Genomic DNA, 18,738 nt, shown 5'->3' on the forward strand with positions numbered 1-18,738 from the left:
GGTATATTAGCCTGCTTCCTACAAATAGTATAATTAGCCAACTAGCTAATGTTAGCCCTGCTAGCTAGCCTTTTCTTTTCAATGTACGCTACTGGTTTAACGAACATAAAACTTCGAGTTAGTATTATATCTCGCCAGTCAGCAAAAGTCCTATGTTTGTGGCAGTGTGATACTTGTTATAAAGCAGTCCCTACACTGTCGGGTCTCAAACACGGGGTTAAGTTTGCTAGCCTTCAAAATGACTTACCGCTGCTAGCTTGAGTTGGATCACAGCGACCCGACTGTCAAAACAGCGCCGCGTGAGGGGAGAGCGGCATGAAAGTTAACGACAGAAAGAAAGCGCTAAAAAAGCAAGGCAGTCAAACCCGTTAAAGGAATGCCGCTGTATGCCAACAAAACGCAAAATAATAAATGACAGAAATTAAAGAAAAAAAGAAACAAACACTATTCCCCTTCTCGACTCCGGCTTGTGTGTCAGCGTCACTTTCCTCCCCCCTCGCCGACAGTTGACGTCAGCGACGTGCCTGCCGTTGAAAGGAGACGTTCAGGTACAGTGAAGTAAAGTTGTAAAAGCAAATTCAAACGTTTTTATGAACGTGAAAATAAATTATATCAGGACGCTTTATGTCACTGTTCGCTGACTGTCAGACAGAAAAGGATCTTCAGTTTTTTGCAGCTGTTTCTATCACTATTAAAGGCAAGAGTGCTTCATAATATTAGATTAGTCCTGATTTCAGTAACACATGCCAGGTGAAAATGTTTGGTTAACGATTATTCACGATAATAGTATTGACAATTTCGACAGGCTCCAAACGCCACAAGTTACACATAAAGTGTGATTCGTTCAAACACTGTCTGGAAACTAGATTCTCCTTAAACAGATGTAAAAATTTGAATACCATAAAAACCTTGGAGAAAAAATGCACTCCCAGCTTTTTAAAAAGTGTAATTTCTCCGCAAAATATCTAGGCAAAACGCTGCCATAGGACGCTTATAATGAAATATGGATATTCACCAATACTGAATAGGTTTTACTTTTCTTCTCATCCTTCCTTGGAAAATAGTTTATTGGCTTAAAACAAGCTCCTGAGCAGAACACTTTGCTTTATTTAGCTTTTAATAGTACATATTGCACACATTGCACGGTGTTAAAGTAATTGTAATACCCCAAACTTCCCACAGGTCGGCAGGCAAGTCGTCTACTCAGGTTTATTTTAAACGTTTTTCGCTCAATTCATCAAGTTACAAAATATGTATGTACACAAGAAAACACATGGACTTCATGTTAGCTGAGGACAAACTACGACTTTACACTCCATGTTATTAGTTATACAACTTAACAGAAGTTATTAGTGTCAGTGCACATATAAAGTTTTAGTGATGGAGCTTACAATTTATGATTGTGCATAATTTACAATTGTTTGGAATTAAGAATTTATTCAAGTGTTTTGGTCATTTGGGCTCCAGATAACTGTTGTAATTAAATGACAATGTTGATTTTGCCATTAGCTCTATTTAGTTCTGTTTATTTGTTGTTACTTTTCAGGTTTAATTTGAACCTGGCAACCAGAACTTGTAGCAGCTTGATCCAGTTTTTCCTCTCCTGCTTTCTCTGTTCACACACACACACACACACACACACACACACACACACACACACACACACACACACACACACCCTAGACATCATCCCTTGGCTGCATGATGACAGCCTATTGTGCCACCTTGCAGAAAACATGACAGAACCTGTTTGAGATGTCTCATATCACCCAGCCCTTTCTCACATTTTGAGCTCAGTTTGTTGGCTGTGCCTCTCTGAGTTTAACTGGGTTAAAGGGCACAGGTTTGCAACTTTGATCTGTGGAGATGTTATAGTTGCCTCATTGGTCGCGCAACAGGGCAACGTGGCAAGCGTTATTGTAGCCAAAAAAAGCAATCACCTTGTATGTTCATAATAAAGTGAGCTCATATAGGTATGTCACAGCCATATAACCTTTAAAGAGTGGCTGTGAGTCAGTTGCCAACATGTGAGCGCGTGATGTGTGTGAGTGTCTGTGCTGTGAGAGGACAGTCTGATGCTCTGCCAGTAATTTCCGCGGTGCCCCGGTGCGCTCATTGGTGCGTCCCTCCAACGTGTCACCAGTTTTGGTGGATTACCCCAGATATCTTCAGCATCAGGAGGGTGAGACGCCACTTCTGCTGCTTTCTCACCTGCTGCCCTCACGGCGTCCAGCTGACAAAAAGAACTTCTCACAGCATTTGGAAAAAGACAAGAAGAAACAATTTAGAGGAAAGAAGATCCAAAAACTTTGTATTTGCTGTCTTCTCACTCCGAGTGCAATAATGCAACTGTTTACTTCACGCTGGAGGATGGCGCCGTCTTTTTCTCTCATTTTGCTGACACCCTTTCTGTTAAAGGGTCTTTGGGTCAGCGGCTCTCCGGCTTGCGCCACCTGCGGCTTGCCGCCGATGGAGAAAGACGCAGAGGAGAGGATGATGATAGAATTCGCCAAACAGCAACTTTTGGACAAACTCCACCTGAAAGAGAGGCCAAACATCACTGAAACCGTGCCCCGGGTTGCGCTCCTCACTGCGCTACGCAAACTGCACTCGGGACGCGTGAGACAGGATGGCACTCTGGAGCTAGAAAGCAATGTACCAACCAAAGATAAAGGCTATGAAATAGTGAGCTTTGCAGATACAAGTAAGTCTGGGGTCCTTTTCCTGCTCATTAAAGCTGTTTTGCCGTGACCAATACGAGCGCACTCAGTGCCCGTGCGTAAAATGCACGCATTAGATCAGATTTTCCACGCTAATTGTTCAGGTTGTTATGCAGTTTTGTAAATGTGGAAACAAAGATTAGAATCGCAGCATCTGTCATCAGTTTTATGCGAATGATTGGTTGACCAAATGAAATAAAGTGCGTTGAGTTTTGAGGTGAGATGCACTACGCCTCCTGGAAAAAGTAACATTCACATTTTTAGTCTTTTTGCCTGTAAACATTAAAACAGGCAGTTAATGTGGCATGTGAAAAAACCTTTTACAGCTTCAAAACTTGGTTTGCTTTTTGATCTAAACTGTCACACTGGAATTTTACAGCCCTTAAATGTCACTTTAGACAATAATTGTGAACATGAATTGTAGCCATCTGTGACCTTATTATAACACTCCATAGGTAACAAATTAATGGTTTGAGAATTACTGTTTCAGATAAATAACATTTGTTTGAAATGTCACTAAGAAATGCCATGAAAATGAAATGTTGAAAAAAGCAATAAAACTAACACTATTTTGGAGGTAAAAGTTGTGAAAGACCCAAACCTTTTTACAGGCTACAAATATGGTTCAAGTTCTGGAACATTAACGTTTAAGGAGAAGATCATTTTCTGCCACCAACTAGTTAAAGAACTGGAATTTGATTAATTTCCCTTCAAAAATCCACAAATTTTTACATATACCTGTTGAAATGTTTAAAAACTATTTTTTTGTTCTTTATTTTTAAATGAATCTGTGCTTAAAGTAACAAACTAACACGTTCAAATACATTAACAATTTGTGTTTATATCATTGTCTCATAGATGACTCAGAGAGGGGTGATAAGGCCAACCTTAGCCTCACCTTTCAGTTTCTGCAGGAACGCGGCAAGAGCATCCAGGTCCTCCAGTCGTCTCTGTGGATCTACACCCAGTCCTCTCAGGACCCCCAGCGGAGCTCCCGTCTTCTTGCCCGGGTCTTCCTCTCTGCAGACGGAGAAATGTCCGGCTCCAACCGCACCCTGGTGATAGAAAAGATGCTGGAAGTTCAGGAGAGTAACTGGCACACGTTCCCCATCACCCGCACGCTGCAGTCTTTCTTGGACGGAGGCGAAAGGCGGCTGCAGCTCGAGGTCAGTTGTGAAGAAGACGGGAAGAACCTTTGCTCTCTGGATGGCTCTGCCGACACACCCAACCGGCCTTTCCTGGTCGCTCAAGTACGCCTACGTGACGACCACTCCAAGCACTTAATCAGAAAGCGTTCGTTGCGTTGCGGCGAACATGTAACAGTCTGCTGCAAGAAAGACTTTTACATCAAGTTCAAGGATATCCAGTGGGACGAGTGGATCATTGCACCTGAAGGCTACCACATGAACTACTGCATTGGCCAGTGTCCCCTGCATCTGTCTGGTTCTCCAGGCATAGCATCCTCATTCCATGCCACCGTCTTCAGCCAGCTCAAAGTCAACGGCATCAACACGGGCACGTCGTCCTGCTGCATTCCCACCGAGCGCCGGCCACTCTCCATGGTCTACTTTAACTCTCAGCACAGCATTGTCAAAACAGATGTCTCTGACATGATAGTGGAGTCCTGTGGATGCACATAAAGCAGAAAATAGAAGACACTTTGTAGTTATCAGTTTGTTTTAGCATTATGTTTTAGACAGAAAGACTTACAGAGACACAACAATTGCACACACAAACAGTGTAGGGATGTCACGCTTTGGACAACCTACATTTGCAGTTTTCACACAGGACTATAAGCTACATTCTGAGAAATATCCACAAGATGCTAAATGTTTATTTTTTTCTAAAATTCTTATGCAATTCTCAAAAAATCTTTATATTTATAGTGCTTTTCATAGAGGTAGGAGGAATCAAAGTTGACAGAAAGTATTGTAGTGTATTTTACACAGAAAACAATTACACTTTTATTGTTTTAAAATTAGTTTATTGGGGAAATTATATGCACAAAGAATAATCTTACAAAAAGAATAATCAGAAAAGTGCTTCCTTTGCCTCACAGTATTTCTTCATACTATTGTAAAGTACAACAAAGTCCACTTTCCTGAAGGTTGATTCAGTATTTAGAATATAAATTAATGTAATTATTTAAAATTTATTACATTTACTTTGAAATCATACAGCTGCATCAGTATAAATGTCTAAATTGTATTTATTTTATTGTATTATGTAGTTTACAGTATGTAGTTTTTTTTAAACTGGTGCCAGCTTTGAAAACAGTTGAGACAATGGTATGTTTACCAATGAAGTCTTTACAAGCAGTCAGGTCTTCCTTTGTTTTTTCTTTTTTTTTCTTTTTTCTATTTAAGTGCTTTCTCATTCTCAGGGAGGGCAGGAGATGTTCTTAGTTGGCTCTACGTTGTGGCAAAGGTGACAAAATATGTTCGTTGACTGTTTTCAGACGGGTTCCTGAGGCCAGGCAGTCAGAACTGTCTGACCACCTTCACAACAAGCAATATGTCTTTGCAGTTTTACTTTTAGGAAACAGTAGATTTAGCCATTTTTAAATAAGAATTTAAAAAAAAGAATAAAAAAAAAAGATTGAAAAGTTGAAATGTTTTCTTTGTATTGGTAATATTAACTACAGGGCTTAAATCATCCTCACCGGCTGAACGTTTGACACTTTTCAAACTGTGAAGTGTTCAAGAGCAGACGAACAACCAGCTGCTTTATTTCAAGCAAGACATTAAAAGAGGGATCTTTGATCTAAAGTGTGCCTTCTTCAGTTTATCAAGTGCAAAGTTGAGCTTCAAGATTAAATTATTTTGGCAGAAAGAAGTTTTAAAACCAAAGAGAGACAGTTTTATACATGAAGTTAAATGTATTGTTTATCTCATGAATGATTTATTGAGTCTTTTTGTGTGAACCTGTGCATCTACCCATAAAGAAATTACTTGTTTTATAAGCATTTAATTTTTTTACATTCAGCAAATCTTTTCACCATATTGTTAAGTTATAATGGCTTCTTTTTTGTTGCATACTGCAAGAAAATCTGAACAGAGCGGATCTGAGCCGGTACGTCCTGCCTACAGGAGACTAATGCTGTATATATGCTTTTGAAATATGTTAAATTTCCATCTGCACTGTAATATTTACACAAAAGGGTGAATCATTTCTGCCAGTTTATGAACTCAAGGCCATTTCACAGCAGTGTGAGCAAACATTTAGCTATTGCTTCACTGTCTGCTAATGTGAAGGTCTGTGGGGCTGGTGGGTCAATGAGCATGTGCTGTTGCACGTTGGCATTTATAGCTTTCAAAGTCTAAAGTTTCCAGGGATGATGTAAATTTAGTATCGTTCCAGCACCAGGTAATCTAGCTATATCTGTTTATGGAAACATCTTTATGGCATTTTGATAGCTGGTTTCTGATTTAAAGATTTACACCTAATCACTCTCAGGTTTGCATCACTTGTTTATTGTCATTGATCATTTATAAATTTAAAAAATGTCAAGTGTTATGTATTTAAAAATAACACTTTCAATTTAAAGCAACTATGCTTGATGTAACTTTCTGTCTTTTAAAAGTCTTAAAAGATCAAAACTATCCAGCCAGGGCACCCCTGAAACCCATTTCAGAAGAACATTGGAGCATTTTCAAGAGCTTATAATCAAAATATTTCACCAAAATTATGAGCCACTCTTGTTAACAACTATTTTAATCCATGATTTAAGTTACTTTAGTGGAAAAACAATAACAAAGTCTCCTAACTAAGCTTTGCTAACAGCTCAAATGCAGCTTCACTGGCCTTGATTGAACAAATCTGTCGAACTCGGCTGATGAAAAACACAAACTATTTTGCTTCATTTGTTTTTGTGAAGACAGTATTAGAATTTATGACCATCATTGTCCCACTTGCTAAACAGCCCTCAGAGCCCACATGAATGAGGTTCACTCTTTCCTTGAATTTGTCACCTGTTTGTATCCTGCATCCACTTCCTGTCGCAGGACGCAAAGTGAGATTTAAGTGCCACAGTAGCACAAATAAACCAAGCACTTTATCACCCTACTGTAATTTTAGAGTAAATGTTGCCTGACTGGTATTTTACTGTAATGACAACTAAGGTGGAAACAACCAAGAGCAAATGTGTCTGTGCTTTTTTTCCCTAAGCTTTATTTGTGTTTAAACTTGTTGTATTGTACATATCAGAGCATAAAATGATGTAACAAGTGAAAATGATTCAACTGAAATCTATTTTTGACTTTATTTTTTATAATTCTATATTTTATATAAATATAAGAATGATATTTTAAATGGCATCATGTGTTGAAATGATTTTACAGTTGAAGTGTATATTTTTTAATAAAAAGTATCTTTTATAAAGCCATGTTGTCATGCTGCATATATTGCGTACATTTTGGTTGCCATTTTTAAGGTGAAACGGCAAGTCACTGCACCTCAGATCAAAATCAAAACTCGTCAATAAAAAATATTACATAACTCGTCATATTCACAGTCAAAAAAACGTGTCATTTAACCCAAAACATTTTGTCTAGTAGATGTTTCGGTTCAAACACATTTCCAAATCTGAGAAAAAAACAGGTTGTAATTAATTTATTGTGTTATTTTTGTATCAAATTCAGCATGTCTAAGAAACAAAGCACATGTATTGGTGCTTTCTCTAGGACAAAGGGTGTGTTTGCTCATGCAAACACTAGAAGTGGCTTTATGGACTGTCTGTGTTTGATGTGTAAACAGTTGTCACATTCTCTTGGCCTCTAATCATTTTCATATGTCACATTTGCATGAGAGACTAAATCTAAAGCTTCGACAACTAAATAATCATTCAAATCAGAAAGCAACAGAGTGTTGATATTATGCTTCATTTTTTTTTTTTTGATGGGTTATAGTAAAGATTTCATGATACTAAACTCTACATTTGTAGAAAATTAAAATTATTAACTATTGCATTTACAGAAACTTAGTTTTTCAGTTTGAAAACCGTCTTTGATCAAATGTCCTGAAGACAAACATCTAAAATGTCTGACTTCTGCTTTAAAACGTCATAATAAAATGTCCCCTACTGCCAAACAATTTCCCAACTTCACCTGTAAATCCAGCAGCAGTGCTCATGTTACACCATCCAAAATGAACTATAACCAATGTCTGAGTCAGAATGGCCCTAAAAAAACATATTCCAAACAAGCTGTTTATACATATTTCCATCCAAGTAACTCATTTAAAATGTTTGTTCAACTTTAGCTTGATAAGGATTTTGTGATTTGTAAAAGTTTGTTAAAAAAAGTTATTTACAATCTTGTCTCAAAATGCTTCTTATTGGCACAAAGAGAGTCATTTGCAGTCCCAGGAGATGAATTTGGAAGAAAGTGGCTCACAAATATGTTTTAAACATTTGAAAACGAAACCCTGTCTCTCAAAAAGAGTCAAACAGACTGATTCTGAAGTGTTTGACGCTCTCCTTACATCTAACCAACCTAAAGCTACATAAGAAACTTTAGGCAGACATGGTCTACAAAACCACAGATTGTCCTAAACAATCTTCTCTTTTTAAAGTGCAAAATGTACTGAACAAAGTTTTGGCAACGTTTCTATTTTAAATTAAAATTCTCTCTTTTTGATCTTGATTAAGAAATAGGTGTTTACAAAAATTTTCTTCTGAGTTTGTTATAACTAGCCAAACTGATTAGTGTCTGGGACTTTTATGGGATGCTGTAAAAATAAAACAGTTCAAATGGTTTTATTACTAGACTGCATCATAACTTCTTCTTCAGGAATTCAAAAAAAGTTAAAAAACAAAAACAACTGGACTTCTATTCTGTAGCTGAAGACGTTTTGCTTCTCATCCGAGGAGCTTTCTCAATTCAGAAATAGAGTGTGGAGTTGAGCTAGCTTTAAAAGCTCAACTCCACACTCTCTATTTCTGAATTGAGAAAGCTCCTTGGATGAGAAGCGAAACGTCTTCAGCTACAGAATAGAAGTCCAGTTGTTTTTGTTTTTTAACTTTTTTTGAATTTACCATGGCCTGGATGACTGAGAATCTACACCAGCATATTCTTCTTCAGGATAGTTAAGCTACAAGTCTAATTTTGTTTTGTTTGTTTGTTTTTTATACACAAACATGTCATTTCTGTCTTACAAAGTGATATAAAGGCATGAACCCGACTGATTTATGAACTGATAAGCAAACCATATTTTCAACAGTTGGGCGTAAATTAACAAGTAAATACGTTGAATGTGTAAGTGTAACAAAATATGGACTTGATACATAGAAGTTTTGTATTTTTCAGTCTCTGACCACTCCCAGGTTCTGCACACAAGAGTTACTGGAAGAACACTGCATAGCCTACAGGTGAAATTTGATGTAATTAATACCTGCAAATTCTTTTTTTTTTTGTTTGGTCTGACTGGAATTGCAAGTACAAATCTACAAATGAAGAATAGGTCTAAAACTATAAATTTCTCAGTAATTAATTACTGAATTATAATTTGACATTTGCGATAAATGTGACTGGTAGTCTATCAAACACTTTGCACCACAGAGCCCCTTCGTCCAACACCACTGAGAGAAGAGGCTTGTTGTTTCTGTTTGGGGAAGAGAATAAATAAAAGCTGAGAATATGAGTGCACGGGTGATGGTTTCAGACCATGGGCTTGAGGACAGTTTGTTGTAAACAGGTGAGGAGGTGTGCACAACATGACACCAGCAAGTTCCAGCACTAGGCCCACCTATGGAAAGCAGATAGCTGACCTACTTCGGGAAAACTAAAAGCCTACTGACTCACTGATACACTAGCACACTGACCCACAGACCCACTGTGTGCCACTAAGATCCTAATCCTTCACTTCACTACAAATCCCACAAATCCCCTGCTGGGGGTTAAAGTGTCAGTCAGAGTCGTCTCGCTTGGTGTCATGACGGGACAGAGACGAAACCGCTCTCACACTCTCTCCTCAGTCGTCCGGTAAACAGTAAACAACAAAGTGAAGCTTAGTGGAAAGATTAGTGCAGGAACAACCGTATGATCCTGCCATGTAACAAGCATGCACGTATGTACTGGACCTAGGCATCTTTTAGGGGTTGTACAGTTCAAATAATTGTAAGAAATGCTTAAAACAGTGACTCTAGTTTGGATCACACCATCACAGTTGACACTAATCAAATCCTTGAGCAGCTGGCAGAAAATGCATCTAATTAGCAGCATGAAATGTTGTCCAGTCAATTACCTGATGGAATAAAATTAGATAACACTATGCCAGATCCTGTGTTTAATTTAATTTTCTGTGTTTGTGTACCAATACCAGTTGTCACTGATATTCATTACGCTAACTTTAATGAATATCAGTGACAATAGACATATTTACCAAGTTAGATAATGAAGATAAACTTAGTGGAGATGTATCAAATGATATTGTGTTATGTGGAAATATAAATCATGGACAAACTGTAAGGCTAAGACCTTGTAATTATAGACATTTTAAAGAACATGGATCTGAACTCTTGTCTGCTGTTCCCACATACACAGCACTTCAAATAACTGTTAAATCCACAGGATGATCCCATTACGACAGGCCCAGTTACCTGTTATAACTCTGTGTTACATCAGAAGTGCCTTGTTCCAGATTAATATCTTCCACCCTTAAGTCACTCTGAGCTTTACTTTTGACTTTGTCTCTATTGTAAAGGAGGTCATTTGATTAGATCAGTCATTCTTGTATTTATTTACTTAAATAAATACAAAATATCCCAACATGTATCATCTGTATCGATGCTTTTAGCAGAAATTTACCAAAACTGCCAATCATGTTAGCAAATGAGAACTACTACTACTGCAACTACAAGATTCATCAAACAAAATAAAAGAACATGTACTATACCGCAGCACAATCTATAAAAATCATGTATAATAAAATCCTAAAACACTGTTGTTGTTTGGTTTCATTCTTTAGCAAATATTTTATAATATCTACCAGCATTTTCCCAGCTGAAAGATCAATATGACTAATGTTATTTTCCTAAAGATCAAATTCATGCTAAATTCCAAAAATGTAATTCAGTATAGTTGTATAGTTGTCTAAATGTTTCACCTGGCCTGCAAGAGAGCCTAACAGAGTATTTAACTAATACTCTGCCAATGTTTATCCAGCACACGTTCTTGCCACCTGGTGGCGCTGTTTAGTACAAAGCATGAGTTTCACCCACATTTACTACAGTAAAAAATCCAATTAAAGTGACCCTACTTTACTGTAATCATGGCATTTACTCTGTCATTCGCACATTTAAGTTCTCCAAAATCTAAAACCATTGTCAACTTCCGACAAAAATCTGCTACTCATTTGGGTGGAGGAGCTAAGAATCTGTAATTAAACACACTACAGTTTGCATTATTATCTACATTGAATAATTAGACATGATTGACAGAAATAGTTTGGTTGTATACTTTCAAAATATTGAGTCCAGCATAAACAATATACCAGGAACAATATTTGACCCACATGTTGTGAGTGTCAAATCAGTGCAAATTCTTTCTTTTGTGATCTCTTTTCCACTTCCTAAAAAATAAAAACGGTTGGAAATGTAGAATCCATAATCCCTGCAGCTGTTCGCTGTTTGGTCAGCAGAGGGCACTAGACTCGTTTTCTGTAAGTATGCATCAGTAAAACTTGTCCATAAAGTTGTTGATGCTGTAAAATATTGTTGCAAAAACTATATAAGATTAGAAAAGCAACAGTTAGGTTATTTATTGATGTCACTATCAATCATTAGCACTCATGTTTTGGAATCCTTTAGAAATGCAACTGATGCTTAGGAATGCTGATCAGTGAAAGTACTGACACGACAGTAAATAAAAATGGGAAAAGATACAAATTCAAGTACTAACATTTTAGGTTGGCTACAAACTAATCTACAGTCTGTGCAGCTGCAAAGCTAACATTGTGCCCACCTTCTTTAACCTTTGTTTTTAAATGTTCATTTTGTCAGAACAGAAAGCTTAATAACTCACTTTAGATGATTCGGTTCTTAGTAGTGTACCTGGGCAGGAGTTTTGGTCAAAGTATCTTGATTCCAATGTTTGTTTTACTGATGAACCTTGCTTGTTGCTAAAAACATAAAACAACAAAAAGAGAAGTAACATTTGGTAAATAGAGACAATCTAAATATTACTATCCCAGGATCAAAAAAACCTAGAGGATCTTGCAGGAATACTTAACAGAGGAGTTGCAAGAGTATGTTAGGTACCAAAGACACAAGGATGGAATGCTTTCTAGTAATTTTTTTAGTCACCCTAAAAACGTGGACTGTGACTAAAAGGTCTGTAACAGAAAAGTCTCAGACAAGTAAATATCAAACCTATCTCCAGACACTTGGACTCTATGCTGACAACCTGAAGCAAGTCAGAGTTGGCACCTGCACCATATGTTTAAATATAGTGTATTGTGCACATCTCAGTGTCTTACACACTTATTCATTATTATACACATGCAACTCAGATATAAAACTGTGCCACATGTAGCTACCTGTACTTACTTGATCTCTTTTATTTCTGGTTGCAGAGGTTTCATGCTGTGGATAGTTTCTGGGATCGCCTGAAAGTGAAATAACACCATATCTGTTCATAATGACAAACTAATCAGTACTGGGAATAAAAATGAACATATCCATGGTGTGTGACTTCAAATAAAACATGGTGGCCACCTGCAGATGCATTTTTGGAACAAAACAGCATGGAAAGGTTGTCCAGACTCAAGAGTAGGCCTGATAACTTCAACTACCACGAGAAAACATGTTGTCATGACCTTACCAAGAACCTTTTTTTACTGGGTTTCTGGCACATAGATGGTTAGAATTTGTAAACAGAAGTGGGCAAGAGGAAGCAAAATGGGTAAGTGCAATGCACTTTGTGCCTTGTGTCTCTTTTACCTTGTCAACTCTGCATTCTGGTAATGAAGACTTAAAAGGTGTTTACGTACATGCAGAGTTTGTCCATAAGAAGGTAATATGTTGGCGTAGATTCTCAGTCATCCAGGACATGACTGTTCTGAATGGTTAAATAGAAGACAACAGAACTCCTTCTCTTGTTTCTTGAAGACATTTCACCTCTCGTTCAAAAGGGGTCTTCAGTTCCAGTAATGGGTTGGGGGTTCCAGGCTTATTAGTCGTTGCTATAACAATCACAACAATAGGACAATTAAGGTCACACGAGTTGATGACTCGGCTCTCCATCGTGTGAGTTGTTTGGGTCATTTTCACTTGTAAAAACCCAACCCAATCAAAATGGAAGAAGCGTTAAGAAGGAGAGCTGAAACATCTTCAAGAAACAAAAGAAGTCGTCCCATTGTCTTCTATTTAACCACTTAGGACCAAAGGAAGGCAGTTTTTTGTGATATTTCCTTGACCCTCATACCTTGCTTGGCAGTCCCATCAGCATGGACTTTTTGAAGCATCTTCCCTTTGAAGCGCCATGTACATGTACTGTAAAGTGAGCTGGAGGTATTCGCAAATGAAACCTCGAATGTTGGCTCCAGAAACATCCATCGGCTTCTTCCCGATGCAGTCAGCAGCACTAGAACAGCCAAAAACAGGAACATTAACACATATTGTGAGTCCTCCTTGTGGCAGAATGGTTTGGTCAAGCAAAGGTTGAAGGATGACATCAACATTGCTTCTAAGGTACACTAAACAACTGTAGTAAATATGCTAATAGGAGAGGGTCGTTTATGTCACAAATTATTACAAGATGGCATCCCAAACCTTGTCAGTCTTGAAACAGCATTCTCTCTGTTTGCCTGTTCAAGTTAGCTGGCATGGCTTTAGGCAAGTCCCTTTTCAGTAATGGAAAGCCTTATTTTTGGCATAACTACCTCACTCAAAAACTACAGTGTTTGATCTTCTTTTAACCTTGTGCCCATAGCAGCACACTGGTTGACTTGTTGGAGCCCTCCTAAAATCAGAATAAGGGTGTTACGCTGTTGGTTAGCACTGTTGCCTTGCAGCAAGAAGGTTGTAGGTTGTCTCCTAGGTGAAGTCTTTCCTCGTGGAGTTTGCATGTTCTCCCAGTGCATGTGTGGGTTTTGTCCAGGTACTCTAGTTTTCTACCACAGTCCAAAAACCAATTATGTTCGGTTAACTGACTACTCTAAGCTATCACTGGGTATGAGTGTGAGCATGAATGGTTTGACTGGCGACCTGTCCAGGGTGTACCTTGCCTCATCCAGTGCCTGCTGAAGATAGGCTCCACGACCCATGGCCCTGAACAGAAACAAAAGTGTAAAAAAATGAACGGATGGATAAATAATCCAGAAGGGATGGTGTAATTGTTCTCCTCGCCTGAAGAGGGAGACAGAATAATTATTTGCTGCAGGTTTACCCTATTTAACTTTCTTGTCCCCTTGGGGGCAGCAAATTAGCTGCATTTTTGCACAACTCATAACAACATGACAATGGACTAAAGTTATTCTTTCCCAGCTTTAGGCTTTAACCTGAGCATGTTGCTGTCTGCTTTGACCACTGGAAGCTATGAGGTAAAATGTTCAATTGAAGTTTCAAAGACTTTAACACCCATAGCTGTACTTCAATTCAATTCAAAAACTTTATTCATCCCCTAACAGCCCCTAAGTCACCATTTGTTTGATAAAGCCATAGGTAGTAGACTGGATAAATCACTCTCGAGGATAAGGGTATATTTACCTGCAGGCAAATTTAAGAAACATTTTAATTCTTGTTGAGGTAAGATACAAATGTGGCATTAGCATCTGTTAGATTAAATCTGGGCAGTGTATCGATAGTTAAAGAAACATGATGAGGGGTTTTCTTGATGGAAAGGCTGTAGGAAGAAGTTGCATAGTGGGTCCATAATGGAACAAGGACGTTCCTTAACACCCATTCAAAATGATAAAAGTGCACTTTCATTGCACCATGTGGTCTGTGTGTAAACTACAGAGTCTGAATTGGTCATAAATGCAAGATATCTTTGAATTTCTGGCTCTGCCTTGGCCTTTCCTCACTCTTGAGGGAATATTTTAGTTCTTCAACACATTAATGCTCACTTTGTCCACCAACAAGGTGCTAAATTTATGTACCTTTCCCCTCCAGGACCTTCAGGCAGACCAAAGGGTAAGTGTATGTTTATATGTTTATATATATGTGTGTATTTTTTTTCCATCCTTTCTACTTTACCAAAATCGCAAATTATTTTATGACCACTTTAAACACAATGAGTGCATCATAACAGCAATATTGAACAGAACCAGTTTTGTCAGCCTGAATTTGACATTGGTGTTGGAAGTGTTTGGGAGAAGACTTCAGCAAAAGACTTTTGTCTTAAAAATTGTCTTTGTCCAGAAGATCCAATCAGCATCAATTTCCATCCTACAGTGTCTCAGCATGGCTCAGAAGCTACTCTTACTTTAGTCACCCCATTAAAGCACACCAATACAAGGTTTACTGATGCAGTTTTTTCCTGCCAACCAGCATATAAAACCTGTTCATGTTGGTAATGTTCTTTGATTGTCTTAAATACCTCACTGCATGTTTTTTTCTGCAGAAACTACTCTATGCTAAACAGAAAATGATCATGAAATGTTTGATATCAGATCAGTTATCATGTTGTGCTATTGGAATGGCTAAAATAAAATTTAAATCTTGAAAAGTTTTTTTTTTTTTTTTAAAGAGTCAGATTTTGTTGTCTTTTTCAGTGCCTCTGGCCCCGATCATCGCAAAGAGATAAAAGAGCTTTGTAAAAAGTTACAGGTTTTATTTTTATTAACTTTTGCTTTATACAATATTGGTTGTTTTTTGTTTTTCTTTTAACACACAGAGGCTTCAAGATGTGTCAAATTAATCTGACCGAAAAAAAATTTGTTGTACTTTTTGTACATAAATGTATTCAAATTGTGATTAAGATTAAGAATTTATAAGAAATCTGCCTCCTTCTCTCTTTACAAACCTGAGAGCGTTTGGTTGCAAGGAAATGTTTTAATGAGGACAGGGGTTGTTGGATTTCAATGCTTCATGATCCAGCAGGAGCTTGCATCAGCACAGCTAAGGGAATTAATGTCACAGTTCTTGTTGTTCCACTTTAACCTTCACTCAGGTCTTACCCCACACAATTTCCTGTGGGGACCTAATTCTGTCAAAGACAACTAAACAGAATCCATCCAATCAGGAAACTGAAAGCTAACATCCACTGTGAGTGTGAATGCAACAGCTTAGAGGTCTGACAGCCAAGACTTACTGCCTATAAAATGTATGCTGAAATACATTAAATAAAAGCTACACGTTATTTTAATTTTCAAAGGAAAATTGAAATTGGATCATAAAAAAACCCCGAACAGATACAAGAGAAAGCAGTTTTTCAGTGATTAAAACTGTTCATCTTTTGCATTTTTGTAACATTGTATAAAAAAGTATTTGACCATCATTTAAACTTAACATTAAAAAGACAACATATTCAATTTAAGATTTAGATGTATTGCCTGATATAAAATGCATGTCTTTGGACAAGGTGTGAAAAGGAGGCAGAATCAAGGACAAACACTGTGCTGCCCTCTAGTGGAATATTACAGCAATGCTTAGTAGTTTTGTAGAGTGAGAGCAAAGGATCTGGTAGAAAAATAGAATTTTCTTTTTTTTTTGTCTGAATAAATACATATTTCTAAGTTTCAACAACTGATAGATATTTAATTTTACTGTTTTCTCTCTCACAATGTAATCTTTTAAACTGAAACTTTTTGCATTTATTCACTTTTTGGCTGCAGATGTCTCTGAAAGCAGTGCTGGCTGAAACAAATTGGCCAAGTTTTTAGATGATAGGACGAATAAAGAGTATGAGATGAGTTTATAAAATGTTTAACCTCATAAAAACCCAGTCCAAAACGACAGGATGTCAAATGTTTTCCTGCTGTCTCGAACATGTGTTGGGGTGATTCTTCCAGGTGACAAAATTTCTGCAACGACATAAAAACAGAAAAATCCATACATGGTTAAATGTCATGAACAGTTTGACTTTTACAATAAAAACATTATAAGCAATTCATTACATACTAATTATACTTGAATAACAGGTTCTGGTCATCATAGATAATAAAAATAATAAAATGTAATTGTATATTTTTGCAAAAGAATTTGAATTATTCAAATTAAATATAGTCTCTTTTTAAGGTAAATTGCACACCAATTCTGATAATGCTTTTTCACAGCTCTCTGGCAGTAAAAACGTTTTGTGTTATTTTGATTTATTTGTGGTTTGCATACAGCTTGTAACATGCTGCCCTCTAGTGGCTGAAACTTGTTTTTGTCTGTATGCAGAACACGCAACAATGGTAATATTGAGCAATACTATTAGTACTAGTTCATTTTTTTATGTATTTTAACTTTAAATAACTCTATCAAACTTCCGATGAAGAATATCTTAAATAAATATTTATTAATTTTCTGATTACATTTTTGTTTTGCAGTTAAACATACCTATTTACCCATCTAACAATCCATCAATCAAAGAACAACTCTTAGTAGAGAGAACAAATTTCATATTGTGCCATAAAATAAACTTATTTTCCTCCTAATAACACACTTTTTTATTCAGATACAAAGTACAGAAACAGGGTGGTAAATATGGTGGTAAATATGTAATTTGCATTCAAGAAATTTATTTTTCTATTTTAAAGCCATCTCTGTATTCTCTACAGCAATAACTAGTTCTCGTAAGAAAATCTTGTTGTCTAGAGTAACAAAGGCCAACTGAGCCAAAAAGATCAAAATTGGCTTTTTTATTTATATAGAATTTATGGAACATTTGCAAAGACAAAAAAATGTGATCTTCAACTTAAACAGCTTTCAGAAAATCCAACTCAGCAGCATCTATTTGTCAGATATAAAGACAGATTGTTTATTTAAGGAAAGAAAGAAGGAAAGAAAGAAAGAAAGAAAGAAAGAAAGAAAGAAAGAAAGAAAGAAAGAAAGAACTCACACTTTGCTCCGTCCACATCTATGGTTGCTATTCCCTCATGCAAAACATCTGTCCTCACGTTTTTGTTTTTTTGACAAATCACTCACATTCTTACTGGATTCCCAGTGCTGCTCGGACATGGTGCCAAACTAAATGTAGAAGTAAACAAAAAAAGAAATGCTTTTGGAACTGCCACGAAAGTAACACAAATGCATGTTGCAGAACATGCATCCCTGAAAGTGTATCACCTTTAGAATTTTGCAAATGTTTCAAAAGGATTTTTTTTTTTTTTAGTAAATGCACTCAAAATATCAATACAACAAAAACAAAACTACTGTGCAGCACTTACCTGTCCACCTGACAACGACTGAAGGACTCATGTGGACTTCCTCCTGCTGCTCACATCGCAGTCTTTGTCTCCAGTTTCCTCTCCTCAGTCTGCAGGAGCTTGATGCAGGCAGAGCGCAGCCTTATATGTGGTACCTCCAGAGCAGCAGAGGAAAACGTGCAAAGGACCATCTGCAATGGAAAAACAAATCCCGTAAAAGATTTGGTGGATTTCGCTGCGCTGGAGAAGAGTGTCCAGATGCCCCGAGTCTTAGTAACAGATGCTTTCTCTCTTCTACTCACTTGGCTACCCTCCATGTTTCCCTGTTTCCTGGCTTTGAATCCAACAGCCTGGATGCCCCTCTGCACCTACACAGTCAGCTGACAGGGATTTTCTTTAGTAAACAACAAACATGTGTTTGGACCTAATGTTATGTGCATATTTATGTTACAAACTGAATCACAGCAGATCAAATAAAGATTTGTTTTCAGGAGTGCAGGTATAGTTATCAATACCTGCTTATTGAAAACACTTAAAGCTTTTATATTAACAGACTGTCCAGGTTTCAAGAAAAAAAAGCATTATTTCGAGCTCTCCGCTTTTAACTGAATGGCACAACTAAAAGCTTTTGCTCTGGCTTACCTTGTCTTTAATCCATTTGGTGCTGTAAGCCCTCTATGAGCTTTAGACGTGGACATCTGGAACTTTTATTTCTGTCCCTTTCACC

At 37.3% G+C, this 18,738-nt stretch overlaps 2 protein-coding genes and 1 long non-coding RNA gene across 19 annotated transcripts in view; 1 reads left to right on the forward strand and 2 right to left on the reverse strand.

The window, feature by feature from the left end:
* Positions 1-510, reverse strand: part of LOC108231648 (R3H domain-containing protein 2) — a 45,146-nt gene extending 44,636 nt beyond the window's left edge. For all 15 annotated transcript variants that reach the window (XR_003038843.2, XM_017408844.3, XM_017408854.3 and 12 more), the window contains exon 1: positions 248-510. The gene's annotated coding sequence lies outside the window, so the exon portion shown is untranslated. The remainder of the gene's footprint in view (positions 1-247) is intronic.
* Positions 511-2,106: 1,596 nt separating this feature from the next.
* LOC119616996 lies at positions 2,107-18,280 on the reverse strand. Of its 3 annotated transcripts, none has more exons than XR_005233128.1 (10): positions 18,033-18,280; positions 17,791-17,832; positions 16,590-16,682; positions 13,939-13,986; positions 13,142-13,300; positions 12,265-12,323; positions 11,741-11,837; positions 3,619-4,344; positions 2,358-2,538; positions 2,107-2,246 (listed from the first exon to the last, which is right to left on the reverse strand). It is a non-coding gene; the product is annotated as an uncharacterized LOC119616996 (long non-coding RNA). The 3 variants fall into 3 exon arrangements; XR_005233126.1 differs by having other exon boundaries at positions 17,705-17,832; XR_005233127.1 differs by lacking the exon at positions 17,791-17,832.
* Positions 2,229-6,547, forward strand: LOC108231522 (inhibin beta B chain). The gene is made up of 2 exons (XM_017408607.3): positions 2,229-2,704; positions 3,579-6,547. Exons 1-2 carry the CDS (start codon positions 2,344-2,346, stop codon positions 4,358-4,360), a joined length of 1,143 nt encoding a protein of 380 aa, XP_017264096.1. The 5' UTR covers positions 2,229-2,343; the 3' UTR covers positions 4,361-6,547.
* Positions 18,281-18,738: the final 458 nt, after the last annotated feature.

The sequence above is a fragment of the Kryptolebias marmoratus genome, linkage group LG4 (genome assembly GCF_001649575.2).
Source record: "Kryptolebias marmoratus isolate JLee-2015 linkage group LG4, ASM164957v2, whole genome shotgun sequence".
NCBI lineage: Eukaryota > Metazoa > Chordata > Actinopteri > Cyprinodontiformes > Rivulidae > Kryptolebias > Kryptolebias marmoratus.